Source organism: Capra hircus, chromosome 1 (genome assembly GCF_001704415.2).
Source record: "Capra hircus breed San Clemente chromosome 1, ASM170441v1, whole genome shotgun sequence".
NCBI classification, from domain to species: domain Eukaryota; kingdom Metazoa; phylum Chordata; class Mammalia; order Artiodactyla; family Bovidae; genus Capra; species Capra hircus.
In genome coordinates, this window is record NC_030808.1 from 96,560,907 (window position 1) to 96,575,414 (window position 14,508).

At 36.1% G+C, this 14,508-nt stretch overlaps 1 protein-coding gene across 2 annotated transcripts in view; it reads right to left on the reverse strand.

Moving 5' to 3' along the window:
• The window catches only part of SKIL (SKI like proto-oncogene), a 28,444-nt gene continuing 23,642 nt past the window's right edge, over positions 9,707-14,508 (reverse strand). For both annotated transcript variants that reach the window (XM_018047866.1, XM_018047860.1), the window contains exon 7: positions 9,707-14,068. In XM_018047866.1, coding sequence (XP_017903355.1) covers positions 13,910-14,068 — 159 coding nt within the window. In that variant the 3' untranslated portion in view covers positions 9,707-13,909. The remainder of the gene's footprint in view (positions 14,069-14,508) is intronic.

Genomic DNA, 14,508 nt, shown 5'->3' on the forward strand with positions numbered 1-14,508 from the left:
GCTTTCGTTGTTTGTTTCTTACATAAGTAAAGATTCTATTTTATGAAACGATCCTGAATGAGAACATTCTTGGACACCAAGTTCCCAGGGAGGCATTTGACCAGGGAAGTTAAGGGCACTGGTGTTTAGAAACTCAAATTCTATTTCCTGTTTGTAAAATGGTATTAAGAATAGTAATTATTTCATGATAGCCACAAAGAATGCATTGCTACATGTAAAATGCTTGGCGCATTGCCTAATACATAGTAAGTACTCAATATGTATTAGCTTTTACAGCAAAAAGTTAATCAGTTGATTGTAAACCTGTTTGAACACAATCTTAAGCTTCATTTTACACAGCTGTGAAATTCAAAACATTTCAGAGTCTAACAGCAAATGAGCAAGAATTTGAAAGGAAAGCCGATGGCATCTCTTCTCTGACTACAGGATAAGCCCTTTTTTATCAGCTATTTCTAGCCACTCTCCTCTTTCCACCATTAAGATTTAACAACTAAATTCAATTCCTTTTTAATCCACTGACAGTATTTTTGCAGGAATTAGCTTGGCCACTGGAGGGCTCTCACAGTCTCTCATTAATGCTACTGAAAATGATTCAATAAAAATAACTAATTCAAAGAATAAACATCAAAAAATGCAATAACACAACTGACAAATCTCTTTTCAAAAGTAATTCAGCAATATATAGCAAATAGAATAACATATGTATATTCTGTGATCAGCTTCTAACAGTCTATCTAAAAACAAGTATTATGTGGCAGCCTAGATGGGAGGGGAGTTCAGGGGAGAAAGGATACATGTATGTGTATGGCTGACTCCCTTAGCTGTTCACCTGAAACTATCACAACATTGTTAACTGGCTATACCCCAGTACAAAATAAAAAAGTTTTAAAAAATTATTATGAAAGTGTTCAATTAACTTTTTCAATTTACATTTCAATTAGGTGTTCAACTAAGAAGTAGATGATATCTCATCACAGTTTAATTTCAAAGTGCAAACTGCTAATTTAATTTCAAAATATCTGTACAGTTAGAGACTGATCTTTAAATTATATTTAGAAAATATACACTGAAATGTTAACAAGCAGTTCCTTGGAGTAGTGATATTGATGGGCTTTTCTCTTTTGTGTGTAAGCATTTTCCAGTTTTCCATAATGAACATGAGTTGATTTTATGATGAGAAAAAAATGTTTAATTTTTAAATTTAAAATATTTTGGGGGGAATTCCCTGGTGGTCCAGTGGTTAGGATTCCATGTTTCCACTGCACAGGGCGAGGGTTTGATCCTTGGTTTGGGAACTAAGATCCCACAAGCCACGTGGCACAGCCAATAAATAATTTAATATTTTCAAATCTTAAAAATATTCATTATTATAAGGGTCTATAAGGAATACTCATGTCCCTGTACACTACGTGATGATTATGTTACTACCTCACTGGCAGTCTTCTTTGGAACATAATTCAAGCCCTTGAGGATACAGGATAGCACAGGCCTTTTATGATACAACCCCCTCAATACCCGCTTCCCTCCACTGTATAGCCCCCTACCCCACGTAATGTCCACACCTCATAGAGAAGCATCATAGTCTCACTCCTTATGCTTTATACCTGCCCTTCGTTCTGTAAGAACTGACCTCTCCACCCAGCTACTTTGCAGTCACCCAAAATTAGCATAAGAACCTCCTGTGACATGACTATCCTACCTCTTTCGATGAAGTTCTGAACAGTTCCCATAATACTATGCTTTCAACAAAACTTATATTATCCATATTTCACCATCTGGTTTCTAATCTAACTGTGTGAGTTGTTTCTCAGAAAGTATAATATTGCATTCATTACTGAATTCTCTGCTTCCCTGGTGACTCAGACAGTAAAGAATCTGCCTGCAATGCAGGAGACATATGTTCAATCCCTGGATGAGGAAGATATCCTGGAGAAGGGAATGGCAACCCACTCCAGTATTCTTACCTGGAGAATTCCATGGAGAGAGGAGCCTGGCAGGCTATAATCCATGGGGTCACAGAGTCGGACACGACTGAGCAGCTAACACTTCCTTTCACTTTCTTAATATGGCATTCATTACTAGCCTCCAACCTATCCTCACACAGTTCTTTCTACCTAGAATGCTCTCCAACACCGCCACAGCTCCCTCTCTCTCCAGTTCACTTCTAAGTTCTGTCCAGGTGTCATCTGGAACTGGAACGTTCCTGACCCCAGGTTGAGTGAAGTCTGCTTCTCATGTTTCCCTAGCCCTCTGTATAGCACTGAGTCATTCTGCTATCCAGCTGTCTGGGAGTTCCTCAAAGGCCAAAGCTGTGCCTGGCTCATTCTAGGAAGTCCAACATCTAGCAGGGTATCAGCGTCAGGCCAGGCAAACAGTAATCATTTTCATCTGAGTTAAACACCTTCTCTTAAAGCTTTCCAAACCAAAGTTCTAGTTTGAATGTCTAAAACGCTGTGGCCTCAACCCAAATCACTTTGGAGGAAAGTTCTGGCCCTAGCCTGTGGTAAGCAACCTCCAAGATGATGCCCAGTGATCCCCACCTCCTAGGATTCACACTCTTGTGCAGTTCGCCCACATTGTTCCAGGGTGAGTCTGTATGAACAGCACAAGACAGAAGTGATAGTGTATCACTTGCAAGATCAAGTTATAAAAAGACTGTGGCTAAATAGATGAGTGGTAAGAAAAACGATCAACTAGGAAACTCCAAGCTCTCATTCTCCCACAAAAAGATCCAAAGAGAGAGAAAGAAAAGTGAAGTCGCTCAGTCGTGTCCAACTCTTTGTAACTCTATGGATTGAGGAGCCTGGTAGACTTTTCTAGGCAAGAGTACTGGAGTCGGTTGCCATTTCCTTCTCCAGGGGATCTTCCCGACCCAGGGATTGAACCTGGTCTCCTGCATTGCAGGCAGACGCTTTACCATCTGAGCCACAAGGGAAGCCCCTTTGAGAGAGAATGAGAAAGACAAGAAAATGTCAGGACCAACTTTGTTGTTGCTCTGGAAAACAGTCAAATGTTTATAGCAACCAAGCAAACACCCAAACAAGAAAAGCCACCTTCAAAATGATAGGAAAGTTTGGGGCATTTTTATTCACACTTTCACCTTCCTCGGGCTTCCCTGATGGCTCAGATCAAAGGAAAAGTCCGCCTGTAATGCAGGAGACCCAGGCTGGACCCTGGGTCAGGAAGATCCCCTGGAGAAGGGCATGGCAACCTACGCCAGTACTCTTGTCTGGAGAATCCCATGGACTGAGGAAACTGGTGGGTCCATGGGGTCGCAAACAGTCAGACATGACTGAGCAACTTAAACTTTTTTTCACCTTTCTATCCCAGCGCAGCAGCAGCCCTGTTGCTAGTTCCTCCCCTGAACAAGGGAGCAGAGCAGACCTTATTTGAAAACCATCATGTACATCTGATCTGACCTCTCTGGGGAATCCTTGTACTACCAACACAAGACTCTTATCTTCAATTTGCCTAACTTGGTACTTACATGGAAAGAGCAGTGGGTACTGCTTGTAAAAGATGCAAGGTGAACTACAGACTCAGATGCCTGGGACAAAATATTACAGATGTAAACAACCAATAGACTGTCTAAGAACTGGAGGGTAAGTTAGGATGAGATTCTCTGGGAAATTAGAACATTCAAAAATAGCTGTCTATAAGATGGGGAATTTAGAAAGCCCAAGCAAGATGCATACCCAGAAAAATCTTAAGAGTACCTAAGTTTTCACTTTGGACTGATTCCTAGGTTCAGAGCAAGCCTACTTAAGTACTGAAGGAGCATCTTATAGAGCCAAACTGCAGGCTGAGAGAAGTAGTTAGATCTTGTATTTTCTGCTTTTTTGTTTCGTGAGTTTTTGTTATTGTTTTGTTTGTTTAGCTCCTGGCATTCAAGGAACTCTGTCAAAACATTAGCTGAACATGAGCTAAAGGAAGAGACACTTTCATGAGCACACACAATCAGGAATAGTCTTTGCAAAATAGTGTGGAAAAATCTCAAAGCAAGTGGACTATCACAGCCTACTGCAAAAATAATTTTAAAAAAAAACAGCAAACCTTCAGGAAGAAGGAAAATCTGATTTCCAATTACCACATTATAGTTGTCAAATGCTTAATTTTCAATAACAAAAAATCATAAGGCATACAAAAAAAGAGAAATATATAATTCTTTACAAAGAGCAAACGAACTGACAGAAACCACCCTCATAAAAGTCCAGACGTTGGACTTGTTAGACAAAGACTTCATAACAAGGGTATTCAACATGCTCAAAAAGCTAAAGGAAAATGTGGACAAAAAAAGAAAGGAAATCAGGAAAATAATTTATGAACAAAATAAGAATATCAGTAAAAGAATAGAAATTCTAAAAATAAGCCAAATTCTGAAAAATTATGGGAGTCCTAGAAGAAGAGAGAAAACGGCAGATTATTTGAAGAAATAGTGCAGATATGACAAAATACTTAAAATCTACAAATCTAACAAGCTTAATGTATTGCACATAAGGTAAACTCCAACACCAAGACACATTATAATCAGTTGACAGATACAGATAAAGGGAGAATCCTGAAAGCAGCTAGAGAAACATGATATCATGAATAAGGAATTCTCAGTAAGATCACGAACAGTGGCTCAGCCAAAACCTTGAAGACTAGAAGTCAGTGGAATGATGTAAAATGCCAAAAGAAAAACTTTTCAACAAGAAATTTATATATGGCAAAACTGTCCTTCCAAAATGAAAGAAAAATTAAGACACTGCCAGATATTCTTGCCTGGAGAATCCCATGGACAGAGGATCCTGGAGGGCTACAGTCCATGGGGTTGCAAAGAGTCAGACACGACTGAGCAACTAACGCACATGCGCAAAAAACCAAAAACCGACTACCACTAGACCAAGCTTACAAGAAATGTTAACGGGAATCCTTGAAACTGAAATAAAGGGATACAGTAGACATTATACTAGACAGTAACTTAAAGAAGTAAGGAGAAATAAAGATCTCCAGTGAAGGTGAATACATGGACAAATATAAAAGCAATTATTGCTTTTTTTTGCAATTATTATTATTGCAATTTTGGTTTGTAACTATTTTTATTTTCTTAGATGGAAATTTATAGCTGAAAAAGCATCCATTAAAAAAAGATCTCAAACTCTGAGAACCTAAAAAACAAAGCAAACTAAACTCAAAACTAGTAGAAGGAAATAATACAGATTAGAGTGGAAATAAAGTAAAAACTATAAAAAGAAAATCAATAAAAATCCAGTTTTTTCTTTGAAAAGATCAACAAAATTAACAAACCCTTACCTATACTGACTAAGGGGAAAATAAAGACTCAAATTCCTAAAATCAGAAATGAAAATAGGAACATTTTAAACTATTTTACAGAAATAAAAGGATTTTGAGGATGCTATGAACAACTGTATGCCATCAAATTAGATAAACTAGATGAAACTGACAAATTCCTAGAAACAAATGAACTATTCAAAGCGACTCATGAAGAAACAGGAGACAGATAAACCTATAACTACTAAGGAGATTAAATCAGCAATCAAAAGCTCCCAACAGAGCAAAGCCTAGGACCAGATGGCTTCATCGGTGAGTTCTACTCTTCCAAAAAAATCAAAACAGAGAGAACAATTTCTAGCTCACTTTATGATGCAGGATTAACTTAATACCAACAACAAAGATGGGGCTTCCCCAGTGGCTCAGAGGTAAAGAATCTACCTGCAGCAGGAGATGCAGGTTTGATCCCTAGGTTGAGAAGATGCCCTGGAGGAGGGGATGGCAACCCACTCCACTGTTCTCGCCTGGAGAATCCCCTGGTCAGAGGAGCCTGGCAGGGTACAGCCCATAAGGTTGCAGAGTCAGACAGGAGTGAAGCAACTGAACATGCAAGCACGCAACAACAAAGACACTACAAAGTAATCAGCAAACAAAAAACTACAGGCCAGGATCCCTTGTGACTTGCTACAAACATCCATGAATTTAACAAACCAAATGCAGCGTATTCAGTTCACTCACTCAGTCGTGTCCGACTCTTTGCAACCCCATGGACTGCAGCATGCCAGGCCTCCCTATCCATCACCAGCTCCTGGAGCTTGCTCAAATTCATGTTCATTGACCCAGTGATGCCATCCAACCATCTCATCCTCTGTCATCCCCTTCTCCTCCTGCCTTCAATCTTTCCCAGCATAAGATCTTTTCTAATGGGTTAGTTCTTCACATCAGGTGGCCAAGATATTCAAGCTTCAGCTTCAGCATCAGTCCTTCCAGTGAATAATCAGGACTGATTTCTGTTACAATTGACTGGTGTGATATCCTTGCAGTCTAAAGGACTACTTTCAAGAAACTTCTCCAACACCACAGTTCAAAAACATCAGTTCTTCAGCACTCACCTTTCTTTATGGTCCAACTCTCACATCCATACATGACTACTGGAAAAACCACAGCTTTGACTAGACGGACGTTTGTCGACAAAGTAATGTCTCTGCTTTTGAATATGCTGTCTAGGTTGATTTTCTTCCAAGGAGCAAGCATCTTTTATTTTCATGGCTGCAGTCACCATCTGAAGTGATTTTGGAGCCCAAGAATAGTCTGTCACTGTTTCCATTGTTTCCCCATCTATTTGCCATGAAGTGATGGGACCTGATGCCATGATCTTAATTTTCTGAATGTTGTTTTAAGCCAGCTTTTTCACTCTCCTCTTTCACGTTCATCAAGACGTTCTGTAGTTCCTCTTTGCTTTCTGCCGTAAGGGTGGTATTATCTGGATATCTGAGATTATTATTTCTCTCTGCAATCTTGATTCTAGCTTATGCTTCATTCAGCCCAGCATTTCTCATGTTGTCCTCTGAATACAAATTAAATAAGTAGGATGACAATATACAGCCTTGACGTATTCCCTTCTCAGTTTGGAACCAGTGCGTTTTTCCATGTCCGGTTCTAACTGTTGCTTCTTGACCTACACACAGATTTCTCAGGAGGCAGGTAAAGTGGTCTGGTACTCCCATCTCTTGAAGAATTTTAGGCTATATATAGCCTAAAGAAGATTAGGCTACACATAAACGTACGAAATGAACTTGTTGTGCACCTTAAATTTATAGAATGCTGTGTTAAATTATTTCAAATAAATAACAACACATTAAAATGACTATACACCATGAACAAGTGAGATTTATTCTTAGAATGCAAAAGACAGTTCAATTTATGAAAACCAAGCAATGTACTAAATCACAAGAATAAAATGAAGGGGAAAACTACATTATCATCTCCACTGATACAAAAAAAACTTTTGACAAAATTTAGTGCCATTTCATCATTTAAAGAAAAAAAAATTCAACTCAGTATAAAAGGGAGCTTCTTCAAGATGATATAGACCATATATGAAAAAACCACAGCCAACAACATACTCAGAAGTAAAAGACTGAAAGCATTCCCTCTAAGACAAGAGCAAAAACAAGGATGCCTGCTTTCACCACTTCTATTCAACATAGCATTGAAGTTCTAGTTGGAGCAATTAGCCAAGAGAATGAAACAAAAAAGCATCCAAATTGGAAAGGAAGAAGTAAAATTATCTCTATTCCCAAGTGATGTGATCTGGGTAGTGGTGGTTTTAATCACTAAGTTGTGCCCAATTCTTCTGACCCCATGGACAGTAGCCTGCCAGGCTCCTCTGTCCATGGGATTTTTCAGGCAAGAATACTGGAGTGGGTTGCCATTTCCTTCTCCAGGGGCTCTTCCCAACACAAAGATCAAACACACATCTCCTGCATTGCAGATGGATTCTTTATTGATTGAGCCATCAGGGAAGCCCACCACCACTAAACCACCACCAAGTGATGTGATCTTACACACAGAAAACCCTAAAGGTTACACACACACACACACACACACACACACACACACACACACACACAGAGTTAGCTAATAAAAAAATTTAGTAAAGTTCCAGAATACAGAATCAACACCCCAAAATCAATTGCATTTTCTAAACATTGGCAATAGACAATCTGAAATGGAAACTAACACAAGTCCAATAAGAACTAAAAATATAAACTCTCAGAAGAAAACACCGGGAGAAATCTTCACAACATTGGATTTGGCAATGATTTCTTGGATATAACACCAAAAGTACAGACAACAAAAGAAAAAATAGATAAAATGAATTTGATCAAACTTAAGGACACTACTGAGAGTGAAGAGACAACCCCAAGAATGGGAGAGGGACTTCCCTGGTGGTCCAGTGGCCAGAACTCCACACTCCCAACACAGGGGTCATGGGGTCAGGGAACTAGACCCTGCATGCCACAACTAGATCAGTGCAGCCAAATAGACACATAAATGTATTTTTTAAAAGAATGGGAGAAAATATTTTCAAATTGTATACCTGATAAGGAATTAATATCCTTAACATATAAAGAATCCTTACAACTCAACAACAAAAAAACAACCCAGTTTAAAAATGGGCAAAGAAGCTGGATAGACATTCTTCCAGTTGTATATAGATACAATGGTATATTATAAAGCCATAAAAAGGAATGAAATTGATACATGCTACATGATACACCTTGAAAACATTATGCTAAGTGAAACACGCTAAATGAGAAACAGAAGGATAAATATTTTTATTCCACTTGCATATGTGGATTGCCTATAATAGGCAAATTCAGAGATAGGAAATAGAATAGAGGATATCAAGGGCTGGAGGGAGGGGGAATAGGGGGTCACTGTATAACAGGTACAGAGCTTCTGTTTGGGATAGTTAAGAAGTTTTGGATAGGGGATGATAATTACACAACACTGTGAATGTACTTAATGCCACTGAATTACACTTTAAAATGGTTAAATGGTAAAATTAATGATACGTACATTTTGCCATACACAAAAATATTTGAAGGAATGGTAACCAGACTCTTAAGTCCTCAACGATCCCTGGGGTTCATACCCTTGTATAATCTCCTCCAACTGAGTATGGGCTGTACTTTGTGACTGACTTCTAACAAACTGCATAAAGCAAGAGTGATGACTTGAAAGTCTAGATCATAAACGAAACTGTGGCATCACTCTTTCCCTCCTTTGGATCAATCAGTTGAGAGATGTCACTCACCAGACTTGAAGAGCTTCATGGACAGGTTCTTACAGTGGGAACTGAGCTCCTGTCCATCAATGGCCCTGTGAGTGAGCTGGGAAGCATATCAGAGCTGTCAAGCTCTCATTCACCTTCAGCCCCAGGTAACACCATACAAGTACCCTTACAAGAGCCATCACATTCATCCAACCTGCTCCTGGACTTCAGCCCCTCAGTTACATGTGATACTTAAAGCTTCTAGCTTTTAAAATAATGTTATATAGTAACTGATAACTAATACCTGAGGTGGAGGTGAGGAAAGGATGTTAAAGCAAGAATAAACACAAAATGCTGATATGTTCATCACATAGGGGACTTCGCTGGCAGTCCACTAGTTAAGACTCCGTACTTCCAATGCAGGGTACAAGGGTTAGATCCCCGGTCAGGGAACTTGAGTCCCAGATGTCGTGCAGTATGGCCAACATAATAAAACAAAATCACACAGAATTTCACATTTTACTATTTTTAAAACGTTTCTAGTCACTTGCTATGTAATGAATAGACTTTAAAAGAACCAAAGGAGAAAATGTCAATCTTAAGAAACAAGAAAGTTGAGTTCACACAGGATACCAAGAAGGCTTAAATCAATTTCACTGGCATTAAAAGTTTTTATTTGGAATTTGATCCACAATCTATACAAGTTATTTACAAGGCATGAAAATGGAAAACAGCACAAAATACAATTGAGGTATAAGCTAAGAGCACAGTATGTCATGTTTCAATAAATATAATCCAAAATTTGTAAACTAAGTGACCAGATAGATGAGTCTTGTTTTATAGTAAAACCATATAAAATACTTATTTCACGTGAGGTAGAGGACAGTTTTGTGTGTCATGTAATGCAACCAACCACAGCAATTTTAACCATAAAACTGTACATCATTGGCAAGATTTTAAATTGAATTATGGTCAATGTAGTCAACAATTTGTTTCAACAGTTGCACGACAGATCTTTCATTTACTGCTTTCACAGATTAGAAATTCAGAAATAATTTAAGACTACTGTGTTGGCTTAAAATTATCAGGATAAATAAATATTTCTAACAGGATGGTTAAAAGCAAGTATATTTTATTTCTCCCAAACTACAATTCTTCCCAAGAGTTGTTCAAGATTTAGCAATTCTTTTAGTAGGATTTTTTTTAAAAACTATAACTACTTTAAGTATGCTGTGCTTTATTTTCAAGTGAGGTATCTATATTAAAGGAAAAAAATCTTATAAATTTCTTTTACATTCAACTAACTTAATACACTATTTTGTTTTCTAGGCCTAATTTTTTAATTTCAGTTTTTACATTTGTTCTCTTTAATTCAAACACAGTAGCACTATATAAAACATTTACTACTCTCACTAAAAAAAACAGGCTCCAAATTGCATTAAGTAGTTTAGAAGCCATTTAAAATGGATTTTACAAAAAAAAAAAACAAAAAACACTGTCCTTTTAAACAAGATGCAATATAGAATACCCATACAAATTCCTTCCAATAATGGAAATGCTTAAGTGTCTTACGCCAGGAAAAAAATTTAAGCTGTTTATTCAATCTCACAATGTATGGTACAGCAGTAATGTGTCCCTTATTGCTGGCAGCTTCAATAAAAACTAACAAGTAGTTTTAAGCACAGAAATAAATGTACAGTATGAGCACAACTTTTCATTCTATTAATCTGTAATATGTTGTCGTGTGGATTAAATGCATAAGAGCAAATAAAAGTAAGGATTCTTCCCTAAGCAATCAAAACATAAGTCATTGAGAAGAAAACTTTAGAAACTGGTCAAAAATCTTCAGCACCAGCTTTACTACTCCTCATAGGGAAATAACTTTGAGCATGTATTATATTGCTCAAATTTCTTTATCATTTCACTTTCCTTCAAACAGAAACCAAAGACGTGTAAATGAATCGGTCGTTCTGTCATGACTTCTAGAACATATGGGTAACCTGCAAGTATCACTGTACTCAGTCTACTACACCTACTTTAGCAACTGGTTTTTAATTCAATATGTACAAGTTTTATATTTTATATCTCAACTGGTAATATATTAAATATATTATAAAATTAGTTCAAGAACCATAAAACATCCAAACTCTCCTGGACACAGAAATTCAAGCAAAAGAGTATGCCTTACAAAACTAAAGCACAAGCCAAACTTACATTATTGGTCAAATTCTTTCAAAGTGTTATTTGTGAAACCAGGGTTGTTCAGAGCTTCCTCAATAACAGCAGGTTTTACAATAGATTTGGTACCCTTTTCTCATCAAGTTTAGAATACAGAAACTATCATCATTCAAATTTAACATCAACTCATCACCCAGTCAACTAATATTCTATCTTTTCTTCCTTTTAAAGATGCTCTAGCACTTCTGATATGTCATTCCTTTAACACAGCTTTTGAAAGTAAATATTTTTATATTTTTCCTAAAAAGAAAAATATTATGAAGTCTGAGGGAAAATATGTTTGCCTGATGAGTTGGCACACAAAAGTTAACATTAAAACAAACTTTAAGCTAACAACCAACACACAAAATGAGCATGCAAAGAATAATAATTATATGGATAAGATATTTTTAGCAGAGGCCACTTGTAAAGTATTACAAAGTCTCTATACTTTCAAGCTATGTGGTACAGTTTAACTTAAAATTGCTTTTATCTAGAATAGGCATACTATTTACAATTGGCTTAAAAAAAAACAAAACACTATTTTCAAAGAAGTTAGAAACTGATGGCACATTAATGTATCTTCTGAAAAATGAAGACTATACAATTTCATGTGGCAAGTTTCCCTTATGTGAAGGACTAGAAAAAATAGTTCTTTATTCAAAGCTAATAAATTAAGAGCTTATGATAATTTAAAGGTGATTAAAGCAATGCTCAGAATTTTTAAAAACATATTTTAATGATTAAACAAATTATTTTAGATGTCTTTGAGTTGAAACTTCAATAGCTTATCATTTTAACTAAATAACATAAGTAGATTTTGAGTGAAATAGAAAAATAAATTATACAGACTTGAGTTTTACCTCCCCAAAAGTTTAGCTGTGACGCAACTAACCCATAACTAAAACGAAACTGTGTCATATCTTTGTGTTTTTCTTTCTCCAGATGATAAAGGCAAATAAAAAGTATTAGAAGCATATGTCATTTTTAATATTTATTCCTGTATGTCATTTTAACATGTGTTCTTCCTTAAGGAGATTCCAAGGACTGACCAATTAAATTGCAGAGTTAACACAGTAAAACTTAAATGGAAAATAGAAAATACACATTTAGATGATACTTTAGTAAAGAAACTATACTTTGGGAAGTACAAAAATTCTTTTAGGCTATATCAGTACCATTAAGCAAAATATGAAAATAACTGGCTAAATGATAACCTACTTACTTTTGAAGTTCTATACCAAGCATCTACTGTCTATGATGGGAAGAGTAAATAACCTTAACTTTAGCTGATTTATAAAATAAATTTAGCTCTCAAGTAATTTCATATAGTACCATACACAAGAATATAAAAATTAAATTCATGGGATAATCATGTCAATTAATGGTAGCTTCAGGAAACTTTCTTTTAAAAAATGCATACTAAGAATTTTACCTAGGATCTTTTAAGCCAAGAATTAACTAACATGAAGTTTGCCATTAATGATAGACTTTTCTGTGCAAAAAAAAAGTGCAGAAGAAGTTGTCCCTCCCCAAACTATGGAATTTCTGTCTTCTAAAAACTATCTAGCAGATAAGTAAACTTCCCTATATTAATCTATCATACACTACTAGTTGACTGTAAATTCCTGATTTTGATATTAAATAATAATTGAAAATGGTCCATTCATGCACATTTGGTAAGACTTAACATTTAAACATACAAAAGTCCAAAATAACCTTCAAAGTGTTTAATATCTTACAATTTAAAGGAAAACAAATCCATTATATAAATTTCAGTAAGACCCACAACTACATATAAAAACTGTACAGGAGGATTATGGATTTTATAGAAACCGATGTACATCAATGGTATCAGTTTTTCTCAAGTACATTAATATTTTCACAACACTATTAACAACATAAACAAAAGTTCAAAAATTATGACATTTTATTCCCTCTTCTAAAGTTGCTGCATAAAAAACTTTCTCTAAATATAACCACATTTAAACAGAAAATCTAATTATAACTGGTTCTTGAGTTTAACAGCAGTGTATAAGAAAGCATGTTATCTTTTCCCTTGGGGTGTGCTATAACTTCATCAATGAAATTCCTCTACTGACAAAATGTCTCTTAGGAGACATTAAATAGAAAGGAACTGGTGGAAATTCATGCCACAAGATGAATAATGAGTATACTTTCAACTTAGAAAGGAGATTGTTAATGAAAAAAATGGACAACTCCTTGAGTAGCTCTATATATGAAATATGAAGCCACCATTGTATCTAAAATTGAGTCTAAAATATGGATAACAAAATTGATCAAAACTATTTTCCATCACACAATGCAGCTTTTAAAAAGTATGCAATCGTTAAACTGCATTAGAAATATAGGCATCATATCTAATAGTTGAAACTGCAAAGTATTGGTTTGAAGCTGGTTGAAAGGAAAAGTACAAAGGAACATACATTTTCATTCATTTGGAAAATGTAAAAATTTATATACTAATATATAATCTCTTCACTTTCTCTGATCTACAAATGGATAGAATGCCGTTATTTCATGCAGATAAATTGTTCAGAATCCATTTACCAAAGTAAACAAACAAATAAAAATAAACCCTGTTGGGAACACACAGATGGATTTCTTTGAAGGTTTCTATTCTTTAGCAGTCTTTGATGATTTCAAAATTTGCAGCTTTAGCTCTTTTATCATCTTCTCTAACTTCTGCCTTGCCTCCCGTTCCTGTCTGAGTTCGTCTTGGAGTTCTTGCCTATCAGCCTCAGCATGGTCCAGTCTCTGTCTCAGTTCTGCCAGCTGTGTGATTTAGAAGACTGTGTCAGTTTTCCATTCAGTTTTGGTTTTCCATTACTTCTCACATCATGGCAAAGACCTACTTGCAAATCATTTTTGCAAACATGAACTATTTCATGCATATTATAATCTCTTGAATATCCAATACTATTAATCTGACTTTGAAATGACCTTAAAATGAGGGCAAAACAAAGGGTCAAGGGAACTGAACACTTAGAACACTTTCATTATGCCTTATACTCTGGCATACCTGTTACCACAGCATGATCAGATTAGGAGTTATTTGTTCATCTTTCCCAAGTTGTGAGCTACTATCCACTTTTGCCCCAAGGCTTATGAACATAGTAGGCAACAGTTTATGTTTGTTAAGCCATTGATTTGAAAGCCCATGTATTACATTAAAATAACATTGATACTCAGATAGCTAGAGATTAGCAATTAGG